The sequence below is a fragment of the Salvelinus alpinus genome, chromosome 14 (genome assembly GCF_045679555.1).
Source record: "Salvelinus alpinus chromosome 14, SLU_Salpinus.1, whole genome shotgun sequence".
Classification (NCBI taxonomy): Eukaryota; Metazoa; Chordata; class Actinopteri; order Salmoniformes; family Salmonidae; genus Salvelinus; species Salvelinus alpinus.
The window spans coordinates 36188537-36212465 of record NC_092099.1 but is presented as its reverse complement, the minus strand read 5'-3'; the positions used below and the strand labels follow the sequence as shown (position 1 = coordinate 36212465).

The 23929-nt window shown below is 43.9% G+C and overlaps 1 protein-coding gene across 2 annotated transcripts in view; it reads right to left on the bottom strand.

The window, feature by feature from the left end:
* Window positions 1-23929, bottom strand: part of LOC139538875 (dual specificity calcium/calmodulin-dependent 3',5'-cyclic nucleotide phosphodiesterase 1A-like) — a 110861-nt gene that overhangs the window by 29099 nt on the left and 57833 nt on the right. For both annotated transcript variants that reach the window (XM_071341393.1, XM_071341395.1), the window contains one exon: window positions 8782-8895. In XM_071341393.1, the coding sequence (XP_071197494.1) occupies window positions 8782-8895 (114 nt within the window). The remainder of the gene's footprint in view (window positions 1-8781; window positions 8896-23929) is intronic.

The following is a 23929-nucleotide window of genomic DNA, read 5'->3' as shown; positions in this document are numbered from 1 at the left end:
TTTATCTTGATCTTTTGCGCCAATTGACTGTACTATTTACAGTCAATTTCTATATCTATATCTTCATTGTTTTGCACTGACTCTCTTGCACTGGCTCTATACACACATACTACACACACACACTTTACATACGCTGCTGCTATACGCTGCCCGTACTCTGTTTATTATATATCCTGATTGCCTAGTCACTTTTACCTCTACCCACATGTACAGTGCATTCGGAAAGTATTCAGACACGTTGACTTTTTCCAACATTTTGTTACGTTACAGCCTTATTCTAAAATTGATAAAATTGATCCCCCCCCTCATATATCTACACACAATACCCCATAATGACAAAGCAAAAACAGGTTTTTAGAATTTTCTGCAAATGTATTAAAAATATATATTTTTACATAAGTATTCAGACCCTTTACTCAGTAATTTGTAGAAGCACCCTTGGCAGTCATTACAGCCTCGATTCTTCTTGGGTATGATGCTACAAGCTTGGCACACCTGTATTTGGGGAGTTTCTCCCATTCTTCTTAGCAGATCCTCTCAAGCTCTGTCAGGTTGGATGGGGAGCATCGCTGCACAGCTATTTTCAGGTCTCTCCAGAGATTTTCAAGTCTGAGCTCTGGCTGGGCCACTCAAGGACAATCAGAGACTTGCCTCAAAGCCACTCCTGTGTTATCTTGGCTGTGTGCTTAGGGTCATTGTCTTGTTGGAAGGTGAACGTTCACCTCAGTCTGAGGTCCTGAGCTCTCTGGAGCAGTTTTTCATCAAGGATCTCTCTGTACTTTGCTCCGTTCATCTTTCCCTTGATCCTGACTAGTCTCCCGGTACCTGCCACTGAAAAACATCCCATCCCAGATAATCTTGTTTCTCATGGTCTGAGAGTCCTTTAGGTGCCTTTTGGCAAACTGCAAGCGGGCTGTCATGTGCCTTTTACCGAGGAGTGGCTTCCGTCTGGCCACTCTACCATAAAGGCCTGATTGGTAGAGTGCTGCAGAGATGGTTGTACTTCTGGAAGATTCTCCCATCTCCACAGAGGAACTCTGGAGCTCTGTCAGCGTGACCATCGGGTTCTTGGGCACCTCACTGACCAAGGCCCTTCTCCCCTAATTGCTCAGTTTGGCCGGGCGGCCAGCTCTAGGAAGATTCTTGGTGGTTCCAAACTTCTTACATTTAAGAATGATGGAGGCCACTGTGTTATTGAGGACCTTCAATGCTACAGACATTTTTTGGTACCATTCCCCAGATCTGTGCCTAGACACAATCTTACCTCGGAGTGCTACGGACAATTCCTTCGACTTCATGGTTTGAATTTTGCTCTGACATGCACTGGAATTTCGAGTCTCATAGCAAAGGGTCTGAATACTTATGTAAAGGTATTTCTGTTTTTTATTATTTACACATTTGCAAACATTTCTAAAAACCTGTTCGCTTTATTATTATGGGGTGTTGTGTGTAGATTGATGGGGAAAATGTTTTATTTAATTTATTTTAGAATAAGGCAATAACGTAACAAAATGTGGGAAAATTCAAGGGGTTTGAATTCACTGTACATATGATATTACCTCCATTCCCTCAACTACCTCGTACCCCTGCACATTGACTCGCTACTGGTACTCCTTGTATATAGCCTCATTATTGTTTGTACTGTGTTTTGTCTTACTTTTTAACTCTATACTGTTGGCAATGTGCTCATAAGGAAGCATTTTACTGTTACGTCTAAACCTGTTGTATCTGGCGCATGTGACCAATACAATTTGATTTGATGATTTGATTTGATGTCTTTTGCCAAATCATGAATAAACATAACAGAGTCAGTGATAAGGTGTCTCCTTGTTTTACACCTTAGGGTGTGGGAAACCAATCTGTACCATATTCATTAACACATTCATATTTAGATTTTGGTCATTTAGTGGGAGCTCTTGTCCTTATCAACTTACAGTCAGTGCATTCAACCAAGGCTGATAAAAAAAACATCACAGTCATAGCAGGGAAAAACTTTCTGTAACCGTTACTGAAAATGTTGTTGTAGTTAAGGATACATTGGTGTTAAAAAATGATTGTAATTACAACAAGATTTCTTATCTCTGACTATCACTGGATAGTGCCAATACAATACTGAGATATGCATGGTCATTTGACGCCAGAGGAATGAAACACAGTTCAATACAGTGAAATTGACTACTAAACTGTAAGAAAATTATTTGTACATTATTTTACTGTAATTACAAAGGATTATAACAAGCAGGTTGGCTGTAGGCATTTGCATATTAATAAATACTAGGTGTTTTATATCACTTGCACTTCTAGAGGCCTAGGTAAATATTCAGCCATTAAACCATTTAAGACCCACTAGCACTCTGATCTGTTCCCTATATACATGCGCCAGCAATTATTTTTCCTCCCAGTGCAGCATAATTTACAGTACGCTGCAGTAAATATATAGCGAAACAGCAATACAGTACTTTATTGTTGAATTGAAAATAAAATCAGCAATTGCTAATAGTGACTATATAATTATATATTACAGCATACAAACTGATATTTGGGGAAACACTACCACATATCACTTAAATTGGTACAGCACTAACAAGTGCTACAAATATAGCCTCTTACAAGTCACACCTCAATATATGTTAATGAGTAAGAAACAACAATACCATGCACCCACTAGTGGTCAAAAGGTTTCTGGCCCTCCAAAACTGCAGTACAGTACTATATTCTTAATCACAGTAACTTACTGTCAAAAATCAGTCAGTAAGTTACTGTTGAATTTTACAAGGTTTATCACATTCTTTAAATACAGTATATTACCGTATTCTGTGGGGGGTACAGCGTTCTTACTCATGGGAGCAACAAATATAGCCTCTGACAAGACACACCTTAAAATATGTTAATGAGCCAGACACTCTTTCCTCACCCACAACATTTTCCCACAATGCACAATAAATAATATTTTTAAACGCATTTATGGTACTTTATTATGCATTCTACAGTGTTTTACTGTTGAAATTACAAAAAGGTCTAACAGTGCACTGTAAAACAAATGTACGGTATTTTACTGTGCATTCTATGGTAATCTACTGCATTCAGTGTATATTTATTTAACTAGGCAAGTCAGTTAAGAACAGATTCTTATTTACAATGACGGTCTACCCCAGCCAACGCTGGGCCAATAGTGCTCCGCCCTATGGGACTCCCAGTCACGGCCGGATGTAAACCAAGTACTGCAGTGACGCCTCTTGCACTGAGATGCAGTGTCCTTAGACCACTGCGCCACTCAGGAGAATACAGTATCATACTTTTGATTAATACAGTAAGTTACTGATAAAATTACAAAAACAGGCTAACAGTGTAGTATACTGTAGGTTCCATTTTCTGCAAAGGTATGCTATAAATGTCACTCACACTAGGCATCGTAAGAGCATGTAGCTAATAAAAGTGTAATTTGTTTCCATTGCTGACTGTAATGTAATGAGTTGAGAGGCCAGGTATATTGAGTCTTGTAAATGTCTGTTTACCTGTCCTGGTATGGAGCTGTGTGATCTCCAGTAAATGTCTGTTTACCTGTCCTGGTATGGAGCTGTGTGATCTCCAGTAAATGTCTGTTTACCTGTCCTGGTATGGAGCTGTGTGATCTCCAGTAAATGTCTGTTTACCTGTCCTGGTATGGAGCTGTGTGATCTCCATTAAATGTCCGTTTACCTGTCCTGGTATGGAGCTGTGTGATCTCCAGTAAATGTCTGTTTACCTGTCCTGGTATGGAGCTGTGTGATCTCCAGTAAATGTCTGTTTACCTGTCCTGGTATGGAGCTGTGTGATCTCCAGTAAATGTCTGTTTACCTGTCCTGGTATGGAGCTGTGTGATCTCCAGTAAATGTCTGTTTACCTGTCCTGGTATGGAGCTGTGTGATCTCCAGTAAATGTCTGTTTACCTGTCCTGGTATGGAGCTGTGTGATCTCCAGTAAATGTCTGTTTACCTGTCCTGGTATGGAGCTGTGTGATCTCCAGTAAATGTCTGTTTACCTGTCCTGGTATGGAGCTATGTGATCTCCAGTAAATGTCTGTTTACCTGTCCTGGTATGGAGCTGTGTGATCTCCAGTAAATGTCTGTTTACCTGTCCTGGTATGGAGCTGTGTGATCTCCAGTAAATGTCTGTTTACCTGTCCTGGTATGGAGCTGTGTGATCTCCAGTAAATGTCTGTTTACCTGTCCTGGTATGGAGCTGTGTGATCTCCAGTAAATGTCTGTTTACCTGTCCTGGTATGGAGCTGTGTCATCTCCAGTAAATGTCTGTTTACCTGTCCTGGTATGGAGCTGTGTGATCTCCATTAAATGTCCGTTTACCTGTCCTGGTATGGAGCTGTGTGATCTCCAGTAAATGTCTGTTTACCTGTCCTGGTATGGAGCTGTGTGATCTCCAGTAAATGTCTGTTTACCTGTCCTGGTATGGAGCTGTGTGATCTCCATTAAATGTCCGTTTACCTGTCCTGGTATGGAGCTGTGTGATCTCCAGTAAATGTCTGTTTACCTGTCCTGGTATGGAGCTGTGTGATCTCCAGTAAATGTCTGTTTACCTGTCCTGGTATGGAGCTGTGTGATCTCCAGTAAATGTCTGTTTACCTGTCCTGGTATGGAGCTATGTGATCTCCAGTAAATGTCTGTTTACCTGTCCTGGTATGGAGCTGTGTGATCTCCAGTAAATGTCTGTTTACCTGTCCTGGTATGGAGCTATGTGATCTCCAGTAAATGTCTGTTTACCTGTCCTGGTATGGAGCTGTGTGATCTCCAGTAAATGTCTGTTTACCTGTCCTGGTATGGAGCTGTGTGATCTCCAGTAAATGTCTGTTTACCTGTCCTGGTATGGAGCTGTGTGATCTCCAGTAAATGTCTGTTTACCTGTCCTGGTATGGAGCTGTGTGATCTCCAGTAAATGTCTGTTTACCTGTCCTGGTATGGAGCTGTGTGATCTCCATTAAATGTCCGTTTACCTGTCCTGGTATGGAGCTGTGTGATCTCCAGTAAATGTCTGTTTACCTGTCCTGGTATGGAGCTGTGTGATCTCCAGTAAATGTCTGTTTACCTGTCCTGGTATGGAGCTGTGTGATCTCCATTAAATGTCAGTTTACCTGTCCTGGTATGGAGCTGTGTGATCTCCAGTAAATGTCTGTTTACCTGTCCTGGTATGGAGCTGTGTCATCTCCAGTAAATGTCTGTTTACCTGCCCTGGTATGGAGCTGTGTGATCTCCAGTAAATGTCTGTTTACCTGTCCTGGTATGGAGCTGTGTCATCTCCAGTAAATGTCTGTTTACCTGTTCTGGTATGGAGCTGTGTGATCTCCAGTAAATGTCTGTTTACCTGTCCTGGTATGGAGCTGTGTGATCTCCAGTAAATGTCTGTTTACCTGTCCTGGTATGGAGCTGTGTGATCTCCAGTAAATGTCTGTTTACCTGTCCTGGTATGGAGCTGTGTGATCTCCAGTAAATGTCTGTTTACCTGTCCTGGTATGGAGCTGTGTGATCTCCAGTAAATGTCTGTTTACCTGTCCTGGTATGGAGCTGTGTGATCTCCAGTAAATGTCTGTTTACCTGTCCTGGTATGGAGCTGTGTGATCTCCAGTAAATGTCTGTTTACCTGTCCTGGTATGGAGCTGTGTGATCTCCAGTAAATGTCTGTTTACCTGTCCTGGTATGGAGCTGTGTGATCTCCAGTAAATGTCTGTTTACCTGTCCTGGTATGGAGCTGTGTGATCTCCATTAAATGTCCGTTTACCTGTCCTGGTATGGAGCTGTGTGATCTCCAGTAAATGTCTGTTTACCTGTCCTGGTATGGAGCTGTGTGATCTCCAGTAAATGTCTGTTTACCTGTCCTGGTATGGAGCTGTGTCATCTCCAGTAAATGTCTGTTTACCTGTCCTGGTATGGAGCTGTGTGATCTCCATTAAATGTCCGTTTACCTGTCCTGGTATGGAGCTGTGTGATCTCCAGTAAATGTCTGTTTACCTGTCCTGGTATGGAGCTGTGTCATCTCCAGTAAATGTCTGTTTACCTGCCCTGGTATGGAGCTGTGTGATCTCCAGTAAATGTCAGTTTACCTGTCCTGGTATGGAGCTGTGTGATCTCCAGTAAATGTCTGTTTACCTGTCCTGGTATGGAGCTGTGTGATCTCCAGTAAATGTCCGTTTACCTGTCCTGGTATGGAGCTGTGTGATCTCCAGTAAATGTCTGTTTACCTGTCCTGGTATGGAGCTGTGTGATCTCCAGTAAATGTCTGTTTACCTGTCCTGGTATGGAGCTGTGTGATCTCCAGTAAATGTCTGTTTACCTGTCCTGGTATGGAGCTGTGTGATCTCCAGTAAATGTCTGTTTACCTGTCCTGGTATGGAGCTGTGTGATCTCCAGTAAATGTCTGTTTACCTGTCCTGGTATGGAGCTGTGTGATCTCCAGTAAATGTCTGTTTACCTGTCCTGGTATGGAGCTGTGTGATCTCCAGTAAATGTCTGTTTACCTGTCCTGGTATGGAGCTGTGTGATCTCCAGTAAATGTCTTTCTGAAAGCTGAATGGAGTTCTAACTGAATGAAGTGTAACTGACAGGTTCTCTTTCCACTGCAGTTTGTTTTGTTTCCCTTCTTCCTGTCTCACAGTGAGTCATCTTGTTTTACTGAGGAAAATAGCCTTGCTGATTTACTAACTGGAAAACAGATCTTTAGTCTTCGTGTGAAAGAAAATGTGGCCAATGAAGGAAAAGAGAGGCAGATATTTTTCATGATGTGATTATAGTGTCAACATTAGGTTAGATGCTAACGTAAGGAAATTAGGCATCTAGAATCGCGATAAGGATGCAGGTCAGGACTTCCTTCTGCAAGTAATTACTCTGAAATTGTAATATGGAGCGACCGTGAAAATAAATAATGATTTATTGTGATGGGAAACAAAATTACTACACAAATATGATTCAATCAAAGTCTATGGGCACTGACCAAGTAATGCACTACATAGTAAATATGGTGCCATTTGGGATGCACACAAAGAACGACTTCATTGCAGTTTGTTTTGTTTCCCTTCTTCCTGTCTCACAGTGAGTCATCTTGTTTAACTGAGGAAAATAGCCTTGGTGATTTACTATCTGGAAAACAGATCTTTAGTCTTCATGAAAATGTGGCCAATGAAAGAGAAGAGAAGCAGATATTTTTCATGATGTAATTAGAGTGTCAGCATTAGATTAGGTACTAACGTAAGGAAATTAGGTGTATAGAATGGTGATAAGGGTGCAGGTCAGGACTTCCTTCTGCAAGTAATTATTCTGAAATTGTAAAACTGGACGACCGTAAAAAACAAGAATAAACGACATAGTAAATATGGTGCCATTTTGGATGTACACAAAGAACGACTTCATTATTTTGTTTGGATCAAACTTCTAGAACTGTAGCAGTGCTTTCTGGCAAACATGCCTTGTGTTGTGGTGATTGAAGAGAGTTCTAGCACTGAGGACCAAAGCCTTGTTAATGAAGAGCCAATACTAAAGGGAGGGAGATAGAATTGGGGCCTCAGAGAGAGAGAGAGAGAGAGAGAGAGAGAGAGCGAGAGCGAGAGCGAGAGCGAGAGAAAGGCAAGGTAGAGAGAGAGAGAGAGAGAAAGAGAGAGCGAGAGCGAGAGAAAGGCAAGGTAGAGAGAGAGAGAGAGAGAGAGAGCGAGAGCGAGAGAAAGGCAAGGTAGAGAGAGAGAGAGAGAGAGAGAGAGAGAGAGAGAGGGAAGGGGGGGAATAAGGAAAGACGGAGGTAGAAAGAGAGAGAGGGAAAGAGAGAGGGAGCGAGAGAGACTGACAGAAGTAGAGAGAGAGAGAGTGAAAGAGAGAGACGGACAAGGAGAGAGAGATGTTGAACATGAGCTCTGTCAACATGCCTCCATGTGATCAGTCTACAGGCTACGCAAACACCTGCTTATCGTTGGAGAGCACAGCTGAGCTGACACACTGCAGTCTGCATAAACAACTACAGCTACAACAGCCCAGACTGAGGGGGGTGTGGGGCTCAGTCAGAATCTAGTTTAATAGTCTCCTCCATGGAGAGATGGAAAGCTTCCCACAGGGAGTGGATCAGCCTCCTTTCAGTTGATCTGTCATCCCATTTGATGACAGACGTTCCCCCCTGACGTTCTCTCCCTGTCTCTGGCTTCAACACACACACACACACACACACACACACACACACACACACACACACACACACACACACACACACACACACACACACACACACACACACACACACACACACACACACACACACACACACACACACACACACACACACACACACACACACACACACACACCAGTCATTGATGGCTGGAGGGACAACCTTAATCAGTAGAATAACGGGCCAGACACAGAGAGAACTGAGACACAGAAAGAGAACTGAGACACATAGGGAGAACTGAAGGGCTTTGATAAGCATACACAAAGACACTGTTTGTATTGGAAACTTCACTTTCCAAACTGTCTGAGCTAAGGCACTAAAACAGAAGAGTACCGCACTGGTAGTACTGCACTCGATTCTGTCAAGGAATTTCATCATCAGAATATGTTTTATATATATGACTTGTATTTTCTGTGAGTTGTATTCATGCCGTTCTTCCCTGTACCTTCATAATAATGAATAATAATAATAATCTGAGTGTGAGTTGTATTTGTGCCATTCTTTCCTGTACCTTCAGCCGTGCAGAGAGTGCAAAATACTTGATGTAGTCATGCATGGAATGGAATTTCTTTGAAATGCACTCACCTGGTTTCATCGATATAGACAGCCTCTAGAACAGAGGCTGCATACTCTATATTCTTCCTCAGGTCCACCACATTCACTTCTCCCTTGTCCAGCTGCTTCACCAGGCATCTCAATCTGTAAAGAGCAAGGTGGATCCATATTTCATCTTCATATATGAGCTGATGAACACTGGATAATACTTACAGTATGGAGAACAATACGTCAATACGACTCAACTGTGCCATTACATTATGTGTCAAAGAGTCCACTTATTCTATAGGCCTACATTGGATTCTATATCAACTTACAGTCAGCTTTAATACTAGCCTATATGTCACCGGGTTAGGTCAAAGACCAATGGTTTGAGAATTTGAGACAGTATAAATATTACAGTTATTGATCTGTTATATTGTGCAGATAGCAGCAGTAGTAAAACAGGTCAGCCATGACAGACATTTGATAATAATGAATATTCTACCACATAATCCAATCAAATCGTTCTATTTTAGATGGTTCAGACGGATCTTAAGTCCTACAGCACAGAATCACATTGACTAACTTCACAATGCCAACAACTAAATCTTTCAGTGTGTACACTGAACTTTTTGAGAAAGCACACAAAGCCAATGTCCTTGAAACTGCCATTAAAGGTCTACAAGGGAAGCAGTTCTCATTATCCTGCAGTATTTCAAGGACTAAACTAAACTCTGTTTTTTTATTCATGAACTGCGATGGCACAGAAGGTAGAGAGGGAACGTGTCTTTACTGTAAGTAGGAGAACTGTCAGGATCACTGGTCCTGCCGCAGCAGAAAGGATCTGGGCTGGTGTGTATGTCTCTCCCAGTGTGTGTGTGTATGTCTCTCCCAGTGTGTGTGTGTATGTCTCTCCCAGTGTGTGTGTATGTCTCTCCCAGTGTGTGTGTGTGTATGCCTCTCCCAGTGTGTGTGTGTGTATGTCTCTCCCAGTGTGTGTGTATGTCTCTCCCAGTGTGTGTGTGTGTATGTCTCTCCCAGTGTGTGTGTGTATGTCTCTCCCAGTGTGTGTGTGTGTATGTCTCTCCCAGTGTGTGTGTGTGTATGTCTCTCCCAGTGTGTGTGTGTGTATGTCTCTCCCAGTGTGTGTGTGTATGTCTCTCCCAGTGTGTGTGTGTATGTCTCTCCCAGTGTGTGTGTGTATGTCTCTCCCAGTGTGAGTGTGTATGTCTCTCCCAGTGTGTGTGTGTGTGTATGTCTCTCCCAGTGTGTGTGTGTGTATGTCTCTCCCAGTGTGTGTGTGTATGTCTCTCCCAGTGTGTGTGTGTGTGTATGTCTCTCCCAGTGTGTGTGTGTGTATGTCTCTCCCAGTGTGTGTGTGTATGTCTCTCCCAGTGTGTGTGTGTATGTCTCTCCCAGTGTGTGTGTGTGTGTATGTCTCTCCCAATGTGTGTGTGTGTTTGTCTCTCCCAGTGTGTGTGTGTGTTTGTCTCTCCCAGTGTGTGTGTGTATGTCTCTCCCAGTGTGTGTGTCTATGTCTCTCCCAGTGTGTGTGTGTATGCATCAATTTGTAAGTCGCTCTGGATAAGAGCGTCTGCTAAGTGACTTAAATGTAATGTAAATGTATGTCTCTCCCAGTGTGTGTGTGTATGTCTCTCCTAGTGTGTGTGTGTGTGACCATCCAAAGAATGAGCACCATTGAACTCCGCTGACCGTCTGATCAACAAAGCCCGGAAAGTGCGTGGCATCTGTGAAGCCTTTGGTTCTGCTAGCATACAACTTTAAATATTTACCACGGGACTAGTGCCTCATTAAAAACAACAGGGGATTGACACAGATCCATGCCTCGCCTCAGCGGGCACACACAGTCTCCAAACCCCAGACCCCCAACTAGCCAACAAACCAACCCTCAGCAAAATGAATTAGGATTCGTCCCAAATGGCACCCTATTCACCATGTAGTGCACTACTTTTTGACCAGAGGGCCTGTAGGGTTCTGGTCAAAAGTAGTGCACTATATAGGGAATAGGGTGCCATTTGGGACAGATTCTAAGATCCCATAAGAGGAGCATCACCATACCCTATCTGTTTTAAATATGAGATCAAATCAAGTCCTTCCAGTGTGTTTGAAGTACTCTGTTATTATGTGAATAATAAAGGAGGATTAAAAAGCAATAGACGTGTTTTATAATAACACATCATCTTAAAACACAAGCTGTTAAAAGCATTGAGAAACAGGATCAACTGACTGAAAGCCAGAATACTGTAAAGAAAACACACACACAATAGTACAGAAAACAACCCATGAATATGCCTACAACGTGGGCAAGGGAACGCCAGCTCTAGTACAAAGTGAGCAGAATGTAGCCTGCAGTGGAGAGACTGTTATAAGCCTTGGACTTTCTCCTGCCTTTACTGTGGGCTTATTGGCCTTTTCTAGTCCTTCTTCTTCCTTTCTTCTTTTTAGTCCTTCCTTCTTCTTATGTCTTCAAAAGAGAAACTGCAGGATACCACTCTGCCAATGTAGATGAGTGAGCCAAGTGCCAAGCCTACACTATTCTATTGTGTTGAGACTTAATTGAAGCTCTGACTGACTACCATTGACAAACTGCCAGCCCCAGCACTGGCTTGTTCTGTAGGCTAAGACATGACAAACTCCTAGGAGAGTCTCAGCCTACATTGATGTGTTGGAGATCGTAAATAATGGCGACACAAGTTGCACCTAATAATGGTCTGTAATATCCACATATTTCACGACATGACTCTAGTGAGGATGCAGAAATTAAACATTTGCCTTGCATAAACAAGCTGTAGAGAGCTACAGTTGAAGTCGGAAGTTAAAAAACTCTGAGGATGTCTTGTTAATAACAAACTATAGTTCTAGCAAGTCGGTTAGGACATCTACTTGTACATGACACAAGTAATGTTTCCAACAATTGTTTACAGACAGATTATTTCACGTATAATTCACTGTATCACAATTCCAGTGGGTCAGAAGATTACATACACTAAGTTGACTGTGCCTTTAAACAGCTTGGAAAATCCCAGAAAATTATGTCATGGCTTTAGAAGCTTCTGATAGGCTAATTGACATCATTTGAGTCAATTGGAGGTGTACCTGTGGATGTATTTCAAGGCCTACCTTCAAACTCAGTGCCTCTTTGCTTGACATCATGGGAAAATCAAAAGAAATCAGCCAAGACCTCAGAAAAACAATTGTAGACCTCCACAAGTCTGTTTCATCCTTGGGAGCAATTTCCAAATGCCTGAAGGTACCACGTTCATCTGTACAAACAATAGTACGCAAGTATAAACACCATGGGACCATGCAGCCGTCATACCGCTCAGGAAGGAGACGCGTTCTGTCTCCTAGAGATTAACGTACTTTGGTGCAAAAAGTGCAAGTGAATTCCAGAACAACAGCAAAGGACCTTGTGAAGATGCTGGAGGAAACAGGTACAAAGGTATCTATATGCACAGTAAAACGAGTCCTATATCAACATAAACTGAAAGGCCGCTCAACATGGAAGAAGCTACTGCTCCAAAACCGCCATAAAAAAGCCAGACTACAGTTTGCAACTGCACATGGGGACAAAGATCGTACTTTTTGGAGAAATGTCCTTTGGTCTGATGAAACAAAAATAGAACTGTTTGGCCATAATCACCATCGTTATGTTTGGAGGAAAAAGAGGGAGGCTTGCAACCTGAAGAACACCATCCCAACTGTGAAGCACGGGGGTGGCAGCATCCTATTGTGGGGGTGCTTTGCTGCAGGAGGGACTGGTGCACTTCACAAAATAGATGGTATCATGAGGTACGAAAATTATGTGGGAAGATTGAAGCAACATCTCAGGACATCAGTCAGGAAGTTAAAGCTTGGTCGCAAATGGGTCTTCCAAATGGACAATGACCCCAAGCATACCTCCAAAGTTGTGGCACAATGGCTTAAGGACAATAAAGTCAATGTATTGGAGTGGCCATCACAAAGCCCTGACCTCAATCCTATAGAAAATGTGTGGGCAGACCTGAAAAAGCGTGTGCGAGCAAGGAGGCCTACAAACCTGACTCAGTTACACCAGCTCTGTCAGGAAGAATGGGACACAATTCACCCAACTTATTGTGGGAAGCTTGTGGAAGGCTACCTGAAACGTTTGACTAATTGAGTGTATGTAAACTTCTGACTCTGGGAATGTGATGAAAGAAATAAAAGCTGAAATAAATCCTTCTCTCTACTATTATTCTGACATTTCACATTCTTCAAATAAAGTGGTGATCCTAACTGACCTAAGACAGGGAATTTTTACTAGGATTAAATGTCAGGAATTGTGAAAAACAGAGTTTAAATGTATTTGGCTAAGGTGTATGTAAACTTCCGACTGCAACTGTATCTCTTCCACATTGTCAACTTTTATTTAACCTTTATTTAACCAGGTAGGCAAATTGAGAACACGTTCTCATTTACAATTGCGACCTGGCCAAGATAAAGCAAAGCAGTTCGACACATACAACAACACATAGTTACACATGGAGTAAAACAAACATATAGTCAATAATACAGTGAAAAAAAAAATGAAAAAAAAAAAAATAAGTCTATATACAATGTGAGCAAGTGAGGTGAGATAAGGGAGGTGAAGGCAAACAAATATATGTATAAATAAATAAAAATATAAAAGGCCATGGAGGCGAAGTGAGTACAACACAGCAAGTAAAATAAAAACTAAAAAAAACAATGGAATGGTTGGTTTGCAGTGGAAGAAAGTGCAAAGTAGAGACAGAAATAATGGGGTGCAAAGGAGCAAAATAAATTAATAAATAAATACAGTAGGTAAAGAGGTAGTTGTTTGGGCTAAATTGTAGATGGGTTATGTACAGGTGCAGTAATCTATGAGCTGCTCTGACAGCTGGTGCTTAAAGCTAGTGAGGGAGATAGGTGTTTCCAGTTTCAGAGATTTTTGTAGTTCGTTCCAGTCATTGGCAGCAGAGAACTGGAAGGAGAGGCGTCCAAAGGAAGAATTGGTTTTGGGGGTGACTAGAGAGATATACCTGCTGGAGCGCGTGCTACAGGTAGGTGCTGCTATGGTGACCAGCGAGCTGAGATAAGGGGGGACTTTACCTAGCAGGGTCTTGTAGATGACCTGGAACCAGTGGGTTTGGCGACGAGTATGAAGCGAGGGCCAGCCAACGAGAGTGTACAGGTCGCAGTGGTGGGTAGTATATGGGGCTTTGGTGACAAAACGGATGGCACTGTGATAGACTGCATCCAATTTATTGAGTAGGGTTTTGGAGGCTATTTTGTAAATGACATCACCGAAGTCGAGGATTGGTAGGATGGTCAGTTTTACAAGGGTATGTTTGGCAGCATGAGTAAAGGATGCTTTGTTGCGGAATAGGAAGCCAATTCTAGATTTGACTTTGGATTGGAGATGTTTGATGTGAGTCTGGAAGGAGAGTTTACAGTCTAACCAGACACCTAGGTATTTGTAGGTGTCCACATATTCTAAGTCAGAGCCGTCCAAAGTAGTGATGTTGGACAGGCGGGCAGGAGCAGGCAGTGATCGGTTGAAGAGCATGCATTTGGTTTTACTTGTATTTAAGAGCAGTTGGAGGCCACGGAAGGAGAGTTGTATGGCATTGAAGCTCGCCTGGAGGGTTGTTAACACAGTGTCAAAAGAAGGGCCAGAAGTATACAGAATAGTGTCGTCTGCGTAGAGGTGGATCAGAGAATCACCAGCAGCAAGAGCGACATCATTGATGTAAACAGAGAAGAGAGTCGGTCCAAGAATTGAACCCTGTGGCACCCCCATAGAGACTGCCAGAGGCCCGGACAACAGACCCTCCGATTTGACACACTGAACTCGATCAGAGAAGTAGTTGGTGAACCAGGCGAGGCAATCATTAGAGAAACCAAGGCTGTCGAGTCTGCCAATGAGGATGTGGTGATTGACAGAGTCAAAGGCCTTGGCCAGGTCAATGAATACGGCTGCACAGTATTGTTTCCTATCGATGGCGGTTACGATATCGTTTATGACCTTGAGCGTGGCTGAGGTGCACCCATGACCAGCTCTGAAACCAGATTGCATTGCGGAGAAGGTGTGGTGGGATTCGAAATGGTCGGTAATCTGTTTGTTGACTTGGCTTTCGAAGACCTTAGAAAGGCAGGGTAGGATAGATATAGGTCTGTAGCAGTTAGGGTCAAGGGTGTCCCCCCCTTTGAAGAGGGGGATAACCGCAGCTGCTTTCCAATCTTTGGGGATCTCAGACGACACGAAAGAGAGGTTGAAGAGGCTAGTAATAGGGGTGGCAACAATTTCAGCAGATAGTTTTAGAAAGAAAGGGTCCAGATTATCTAGCCCGGCTGATTTGTAAGGGTCCAGATTTTGCAGCTCATTTAGAACATCAGCTGACTGTATTTGGGAGAAAGAGAAATGGGGAAGGCTTGGGCGAGTAGCAGAGGGGAGGGCAGTGCTGTTGTCCGGGGTAGGGGTAGCCAGGTGGAAAGCATGGCCAGCCGTAGAAAAATGCTTATTGAAATTCTCAATTATAGTGGATTTGTCGGTGGTGACAGTGTTTCCTATCTTCAGAGCGGTTGGAAGCTGGGAGGAGGTGTTCTTATTCTCCATGGACTTTACGGTGTCCCAGAACTTTTTTGAATTTGTGTTGCAGGAAGCAAATTTCTGCTTGAAAAAGCTAGCCTTGGCTGTTCTAACTGCCTGTGTATATTGGTTTCTGGCTTCCCTGAAAAGTTGCATATCACGGGGGCTGTTCGATGCTAATGCAGAACGCCATAGGATGTTTTTCTGTTGGTTAAGGGCAGTCAGGTCAGGAGAGAACCAAGGGCTATATCTGTTCCTGGTTCTAAATTTCTTGAATGGGGCATGCTTATTCAAGATGGTGAGGAAGGCATTTTAAAAAAATGACCAGGCATCCTCTACTGACGGGATGAGATCAATATCCTTCCAGGATACCCCGGCCAGGTCGATTAGAAAGGCCTGCTCGCTGAAGTGTTTCAGGGAGCGTTTGACAGTGATGAGTGGAGGTCGTTTGACCGCTGACCCATTACGGATGCAGGCAATGAGGCAGTGATCGCTGAGATCTTGGTTGAAAACAGCAGAGGTGTATTTGGAGGGCAAGTTTGTTAGGATGATATCTATGAGGGTACCCGTGTTTACGGAATTGGGGTGGTACCTGGTAGGTTCATTTATAATTTGTGTGAGATTGAGGGCATCAAGCTTAGATTGTAGGGTGGCTGGGGTGTTGAGCATGTTCAAATTTAGGTCGCCTAGCAGCACGAGCTCTGAAGATAGATGGGGGGCAATCAGTTCACATATAGTGTCCAGAGCACAGCTGGGGGCAGAGGGTGGTCTATAGCAGGCGGCAACGGTGAGAGACTTGTTTTTAGAGAGGTGGATTTTTAAAAGTAGAAGTTCAAATTGTTTGGGAACAGACCTGGATAGTATAACAGAACTCTGCAGGCAGTCTTTGCAGTAGATTGCAACACCGCCCCCTTTGGCCGTTCTATCTTGTCTGAAAATCTTGTAATTGGGGATGAAAATGTCTGAATTTTTGGTGGTCTTTCTAAGCCAGGATTCAGACACGGCTAAAACATCCGGGTTGGCAGAGTGTGCTAAAGCAGTGAACAAAACAAACTTAGGGAGGAGGCTTCTAATGTTAACATGCATGAAGCCAAGGCTATTACGGTTACAGAAGTCATCAAAAGAGAGCGCCTGGGGAATAGGAGTGGAGCCAGGTACTGCAGGGCCTGGATTCACCTCTACATCACCAGAGGAACAGAGGAGGAGTAGGATAAGGGTACGGCTAAAAGCTATGAGAATTGGTCGCCTAGAGCTACTAGAGCAGAGAGTAAAAGGAGGTTTCTGGGGGCGATAAAATAGTTTAAAGGAATAATGTACAGACAAAGGTATGGTAGGATGTGAATACAGTGGAGGTAAACCTAGGTATTGAGTGATGATGAGAGAGATATTGTCTCTAGAAACATCATTGAAACCAGGTGATGTCATCGCATATGTGGGTGGTGGAACTGAGAGGTTGGATATGGTATAGAGAGCAGGGCTAGAATCTCTACAGTGAAATAAGCCAATAAACACTAACCAGAACAGCAATGGACAAGGCATATTTACATTAAGGAGAGGCATGCTAATCGAGTGATCAATAAGGGTCCAGTGAGTAGAGGTTGGTTGGGGTCGTGGCGATCCAGACAGCTGGCCGGGTATATGGCTATCGGTAGCAGCATAGGATGGAGGTCTGTTTGTAGATACCTCGTGCGTTTCCGTCGGTAGGTTAGTGGGGTTCCGTGTAGTGGGGTTCCGTGTGGTAGAGGGGATCAATCCAAATTGGCAAAATAGATATAGTGACCCAGGGAAAAAATAAAATAAATAAATAATAATAATAATAATAGTTGTCCAATATACTTGTTCAAATAGCAGCCGATAAGACAGCTAACGATTAGCGGGCCTCAGATGAGCGTTCAGGTAACGTCGGGACGGAGGTGCCAGTTGGATAAATCCCTCGGGCAGATAACGTCGGCAGTCAGTCGCGGCAGTCAGTCGTGAAGGCCCGGTGGGGTTCCGTATCTGCAGCAGCAACAAAAGAAACGGGTCCGGATGGTGATGGAACTCCTCAGCTGGCTAGCTCCAGAATGATTAGAATTTGCTCCGGGGTCGACGTAAGCCAATAGTCACACGGTTTGCAGCTAGCTAGCTGCGAAATCAAGGTACAAGTGTCCAGAGCCTGCGGCTGGAATCCGGGGAAACTGAGAGAAAAAGAGTCCCGGAATGCTCCGGTCCGAGTCGCGTTGCACAAAAGTGCCGGTAGATTATCGAGCTAAAGGAATAGCTGATGACCACTAAACGTGGGCAGCTGAAACACCAACGCTAGCCAGCAAACCGGCTAATTTCGGGGCAGCTACAGATTAGCTTCTGGCTAGCTATCGGAGTAGCTTCTGGTTAGCTTTCAGGCTAGCTTCTGAATTAGCCCCTGGCTAGCTTCCACGATGGATTTTCAGATTGAGGTAAATAATACTTTTTGTAATTGGTGAAGCGGGTTGCAGGAAAGCTTTTGCAGGAAAGCTTTTGTAGTTGAGTTCTTGGATAATAAAATAGATAAAAGATATGCGAAGAAAGGTGTAAATATATATATATACAGGACACGAACAATACGGAACAGAAAAAGACGTCTGAACTGCTAAGCCACCTTGGACGAGAAACTAATCTAAACTAATTCTAAACTAATCCAATCTGTTAGTTGGACTTATTGCACCCGTTACTGAAACTGTTCCAGTTTAGAACTGCCTGTGTTATTACATTTACACTCTTAGGATTAAACAGGTGCTAAGGAAAACCATATAGGGTTCCTCGGTTTGTCACCATAGGGGAACCCTTTTTGTTGATAGATAGACCCCTTTGCAGAACCCTCTATGTAGGGCCTGCAAGTCACATTATACTAGCTTGCAATGCGATATTTAATTCCTATTGGAATCCAGCCAGAGTTACGATATTCAACAAGTGTATTTTTTTTATCACCCGTAACCTGCATTCAGAAAGACTGCCAGGGTAGGGAAGAATGAATACTGAGACTACCTCAGTCATCTAAACTTGAACAACCATCTCAGCAACGAGTGCAATAAGTCCAACTACTAACAGATTGTATAGTTTAGAAAAATGTATGCTATTTATCTTTGTGTAGCATAACATTTATTAACCAATCAATACAAAAACATAGATATTAAAACAAACAATTCTGAAAATCACCCTGCAATAGAGCATGCTGGGAATATGATATATGGTTCTATGTAGAACATGTAGAAACCTTCTTTCCTTTTAAAGAACCCAAAAACAGTTCTTAAGATGTTAAAGGATCTAGGTAGAACCTTTTGCCTTACAAAAACCCCTTGTCTTCCAAAAAGGGTTCTTCAGATCAAAATGGTTCATGGTAAAACCCTATTCCTCCATAAAGAACCCTTTTGGAACCCTTTGTTATAAGAGTGTACTGTGACATTTAGACTGATATAGAGTATCTGGTGCACTTAGGATGAAAGTGAGATGCAGCCACGGTGAGAGTTGGCAACAGCCTCTCAAAACTCCCGCCTCCCCATCTCACTTATCACACAGACACTCAGCAGCAGCAGGCTCCCACAGACCTTTTTGTATTCAAAACGTGTCTCAGAGTAGGAGTACTGATCTAGGGCAAGTCCCTCCTGTCCATGTAGTCTTACTTATTATGATTTAAAGGCCAAACTGCTGCTATTTCTACACACCTACTCTGAAACTCTTTGTGAATAGGTCACAAACACCGCGTTTAGACCGTAGTTTGAAACCACGGAAATAGTTCATGGGTAATGGGTTGGGGCATAACAACAGGGCTGTTCCCACCCGTAGCTTTATCAATCATATGACCTGTTCCTCTGTCACTCTCCATGGCACTGGCCTGATGGCTTCCATCTCACACACACTGGACCAGACCAATCACACAGCAGATACATATAAATAGAGGCCCTGGTTGGTGGATCTATCTGGGTCACAATAACACAACCTTGCCTTAGGAAGTAGTGAACTAAAATGATTCTCTCTTTCCTGTGACTTTAGTATGTTTTGGTAGCCTATATGTTGGCATATTGACAGAAGGTTCGGACGAAAGTGGCAGTATATCAATAGCAGAAACACCCACATAGGTGTTCAGTATTGAGATTTTTCAGAGAAGAAAACCATGGACTGTACAAGCGTAAAGGGACTAAAGACAGGTCAAATACATTTTACAGCAAGTTTAGTTGTATAAGTCATATCTTTCTCAACAACTGAGTTGCATATCTGAGTTCACATGAGCTCTGGGAATCTTTGTTTGACATTTCTAAGGGAGGGCTTAGAACATTTGGAAGTCTCTCAGATGACGCAGTAGGTTCCATCCCAAATGGTGCCATATTCCCTACATAGTGCACTTCATTTGACAATGGTCCTCTGGGCCCTGGTAAAAAGTAGTGCACTATATAGGGAATAGGGTGTCATTTGGGATGCAAACATAGCCTTATCTTTGCTGTCCAAGACTTTAACTCAGAGCTCAATATAATGAGACACATTATCATGTTACTGTGACTATACAATAACCATTATATTCATCAGAGGGTTATAGTAAAAGCAGTACCATATTTTGAGTATATTTTTAATAGCACCACATAGACAACAGTACTTAAGAGGACCCTTGGGGACCTGTGTGGGGTTTTTAAAGATGAACCAAGTTAAAATGAGCCAGGGTCAGTTAAAATAGGTACTATATGGAACTGTACCGCCTTCACAACCCAAAGGGTCTGATTTGAGCTGCATCCGACTGGACGTGTCAGACCTGGCCCCAGAGTGGAGATCCCTGTTCTGGGACTCCCTCCTCAGGGACACACTACCTCCAGCCTTAATGCTCCAGGTGGCAGGACACTTGGGGGAAAGACTTAAAACTACCGGGATTGACCTGAGTGGAGATATCTGCTTTGGGACTCCCTCCTCAGATACACACTACCTCCAGCCTCATTCAAAACAACCTGGACTGGCCAGCCTTTACATAGTATAGAATCTACACTCTACAGGTGCTGGGAGTGGTGGTGACATTGAAAAGGGGTTTACGAGAGAGTATTTTCCCATGAGTTAACTGTGCCCTTCTCCTTGGAGGGGGCTGCTGCGGGCACCAGAGGCCAGGGCTGGGGCCCACCGAGGGCACGGTGACAGGGCTGGGGCCCCAAAGGGTACGGTGGCAGGGCTGGTGCCACAGAGGGCACGGTGACAGGCCTGGGGCCCCAGAGGGTATGGTGACAGGCCTGGGGCCCCAGAGGGTATGGTGACAGGGCTGGGGCTCCAGAGGGCACGGTGACAGGGCAATGTCCCCAGAGGGCACGGTGACAGGGCTGGGGCCCCAAAGGGTACGGTGACAGGGCAATGTCCCCAGAGGGCACGGTGACAGGGCTGGGGCCCCAGAGGGTATGGTGACAGGGCTGGGGCTCCAGAAGGTACGGTGACAGGGATGGGGCCCCAGAGGGCACGGTGACAGGGCTGGGGCCCCAGAGGGCACGGTGACAGGGCTGGGGCCCCAGAGGGTACGGTGACAGGGCTGGGGCCCCAGAGGGCACGGTGACAGGGCTGGGGCCCCAGAGGGTACGGTGACAGGGCTGGTGCCACAGAGGGCACGGTGACAGGGCTGGGGCCCCAGAGGGTACGGTGACAGGGCTGGGGCCCCAGAGGGCACGGTGACAGGGCTGGGGCCCCAGAGGGCACGGTGACAGGGCTGGGGCCCCAGAGGGCACGGTGACAGGGATGGGGCCCCAGAGGGCACGGTGACAGGGCTGGGGCCCCAGAGGGTACGGTGACAGGGATGGGGCCCCAGAGGGTACGGTGACAGGGCTGGGCTGAAGCATCATGCTCTGCTGCCCTGCTGCCTGCTCTATGCCAACCTCTCAGACAGACTGATCCAACATTCCTCACTTCTAAAGATGGTACCCAAAGGACTAATTTGCGACCCGATAACGACCCGTTTCCTAGAAACAGCAGAGGATGATTACCTCTCTGGAAATAAAAGATTCCCTTTCAAGTATGAAAAAAGAAAAAGGGGCCAGGCTATTGAGAGCATATTGTCTGACTGTGAACTACACTGGTTTTGTGCATCATTTATCTAGACAAATATACAGATCTGTACCATGGTTTTGCCCCACGCATACAGAGGCCAAAGAAGAATACTTTTAATGTTGCCAAGAAATCCTGTCTGTGTCCCAGATTGGCACCCAATTCCCTATTTAGTGCACTATTTTTTGACCAGGGCCCACTGTGTTTGGGTTGTTGTCTTTAATGACTTCTCAATAAACTACTTCCCATGCTTTCAGATTGTAATCAACATGGTTTCACAGAAGGGATCTGTTGATGGCAATAACAATAACATCACTGTATGATACAGGCCATTACCAAGACAGAAAATGACTCAATGTGTAATTTAATGTTGATAAAAATAAAAATAAATGAATTGAAACAAAATACATTCAACTTTTGAATGTTTTTGCTGATTGTGGAATATTGACTTTTTCGTCTCTGTGAAACCTACTTTGTAAGGGAAACAAGCTTGTGAGTCATCAGACCATTCAAGGTCCTCTCATTCTGAGAGGTGAGTGGTTCCAGTACTCTTGGTGGCTTTCCAGTTCAGATGCTCAAGCTCTTAAAAACCGTCCATTCACTGGCCTATAAACACACTTGGTGAGAACGGGCCCTCGTTGTGTTATGGTCTAAGCCTGGCCTACTCTCTGCTTTCTAAAGCCCTGCAGGCCTCCACTGACACTGGGTCTGTTCAACTCAAACATGTTCACAGGACCTGGGGTTAAACCAAGCCGACAAAAGCAATTTAAAGCCGGTGTATGTTGCAGACCCTAACCACAACCCTTACCATTAACCTGTCTTTCACCCTAACCATCGATGCTATGTGACATACAGTGCATTCGCAAAGTATTGAGACCCCTTGACTTTTTCCACATTTTGTTACGTTACAGCCTTATTCTAAAACTGATAAAATTGTTTTTCCCCCCTCATATATTGACACACAATACCCCATAATGACAAAGAAAAAACAGGTTTTTAGAAATTATTACAAATGTATCACAAAAAAATGGAAATATCACATTTACATAAGTATTCATACCCTTTACTCAGTACTTCGCCGAAGCACCTTTGGCAGAGATTAAAGCCTCAAGTCGTTTTGGGTATGACGATAAAGTTTGGCACACCTGTATTTGGGGAGTTTCTCTCATTCTTCTCTGCAGATCCTCTCAAGCTCTGTCAGGGTGGATGGGAAGCGTCGCTGTACAGCTATTTTCAGCTCGCTCCAGAGATGTTCGATCAGGTTCAAGTCCGGGCTCTGACTGGGCCACTCAAGGACATTCAGACACTTGTCCCGAAGCCCCCCCTGCATTGTCTTGGCTGTGTGCTTAGGGTTGTTGTCCTGCTGGAAGGTGAACCTTCTCCCCCAGTCTGAGGTCCTGAGCGCTCTGAAGCAGGTTATCATCAAGGATCCCTCTGTACTTTGCTCCATTCATCTTTCCCTTGATCCTGACTAGTCTCCCAGTCCCTGCCACTGAAAATCATCCACACAGCATGATGCTACCACCACCATACTTCACCGTAAGGATGGTGTCAGGTTTCCTCCAGACGTGAATACTTGGCATTCAGACCAAAGAGTTCAATCTTGGTTTCATCAGACCAGAATATATTGTTTTTCACGATCTGAGAGTCTTTTAGGTGCCTTTTGGCAAACTTCAGGCAGACTGTCATTTACTGAGGAGTGGCTTCTGTCTGGCCACTCTACCATAAAGGCCTGATTGTTGGAGTGCTGCAGAGATGGTTGTCCTTCTGGAAGGTTCTCCCATCTCCACAGAGGAACTCTGGAGCTCTGTCAGAGTGCTTTGGCAGCAGCTAATGGGGATCCATCATAAATACAAATACAAATTCTGCAGACATTTTTTGGTATCCTTCCCCAGATCTGTGCCTCGACACAATCCTGCCTCGGAGCTCTACGGACAATTCCTTCGACCTCATGGCTTGGTTTTTGCTCTGACATGCACTGTCAACTGTGGGCCCTTATCTAGATAGGTGTGTGCCTTTCCAAATCATGTCCAATCAATTGAATTTACCACAGGTGGACTCCAATCAAATTGTAAAAACATCTCAAGGATGATCAATGGAAACAGGATGCACCTGAGCTCAATTTCAATTTCGATTTCGAGTCTCATATCAAAGTCTGAATGATTATGTAATTAAGGTATTTCAGTTTTTAAAACCTGTTTTCGCTTCGTCATTATGGGGCATTGTGTGTAGATTGATGAAGACATTTGTTTATTTAATCCATATTAGAATAAGGGTGTAACGTAACAAAATGTGGAAAAAGTCAAGGGGTCTGAATACCTTCCGAATGAACTGTATAAGCTAAGTAGTATGTCATAATAGTGATATACTGTATAAGTAATGTCAACTTATGTGACATACTGTATAACTAAAGTAGTTAAATGCCACCATTTTGAAATATTCGAAAGAGACCATGTTGTGTGTTTGACTGGCCTGTAGGTTTCAGTATGGACAGACAGGCAGACAGACAGACAGACATGTGGTGTAGTGGGAGCCTGGCAGTTCTAACTAAACCAACAGGTATTTTTCTCTGGCTCACCACAG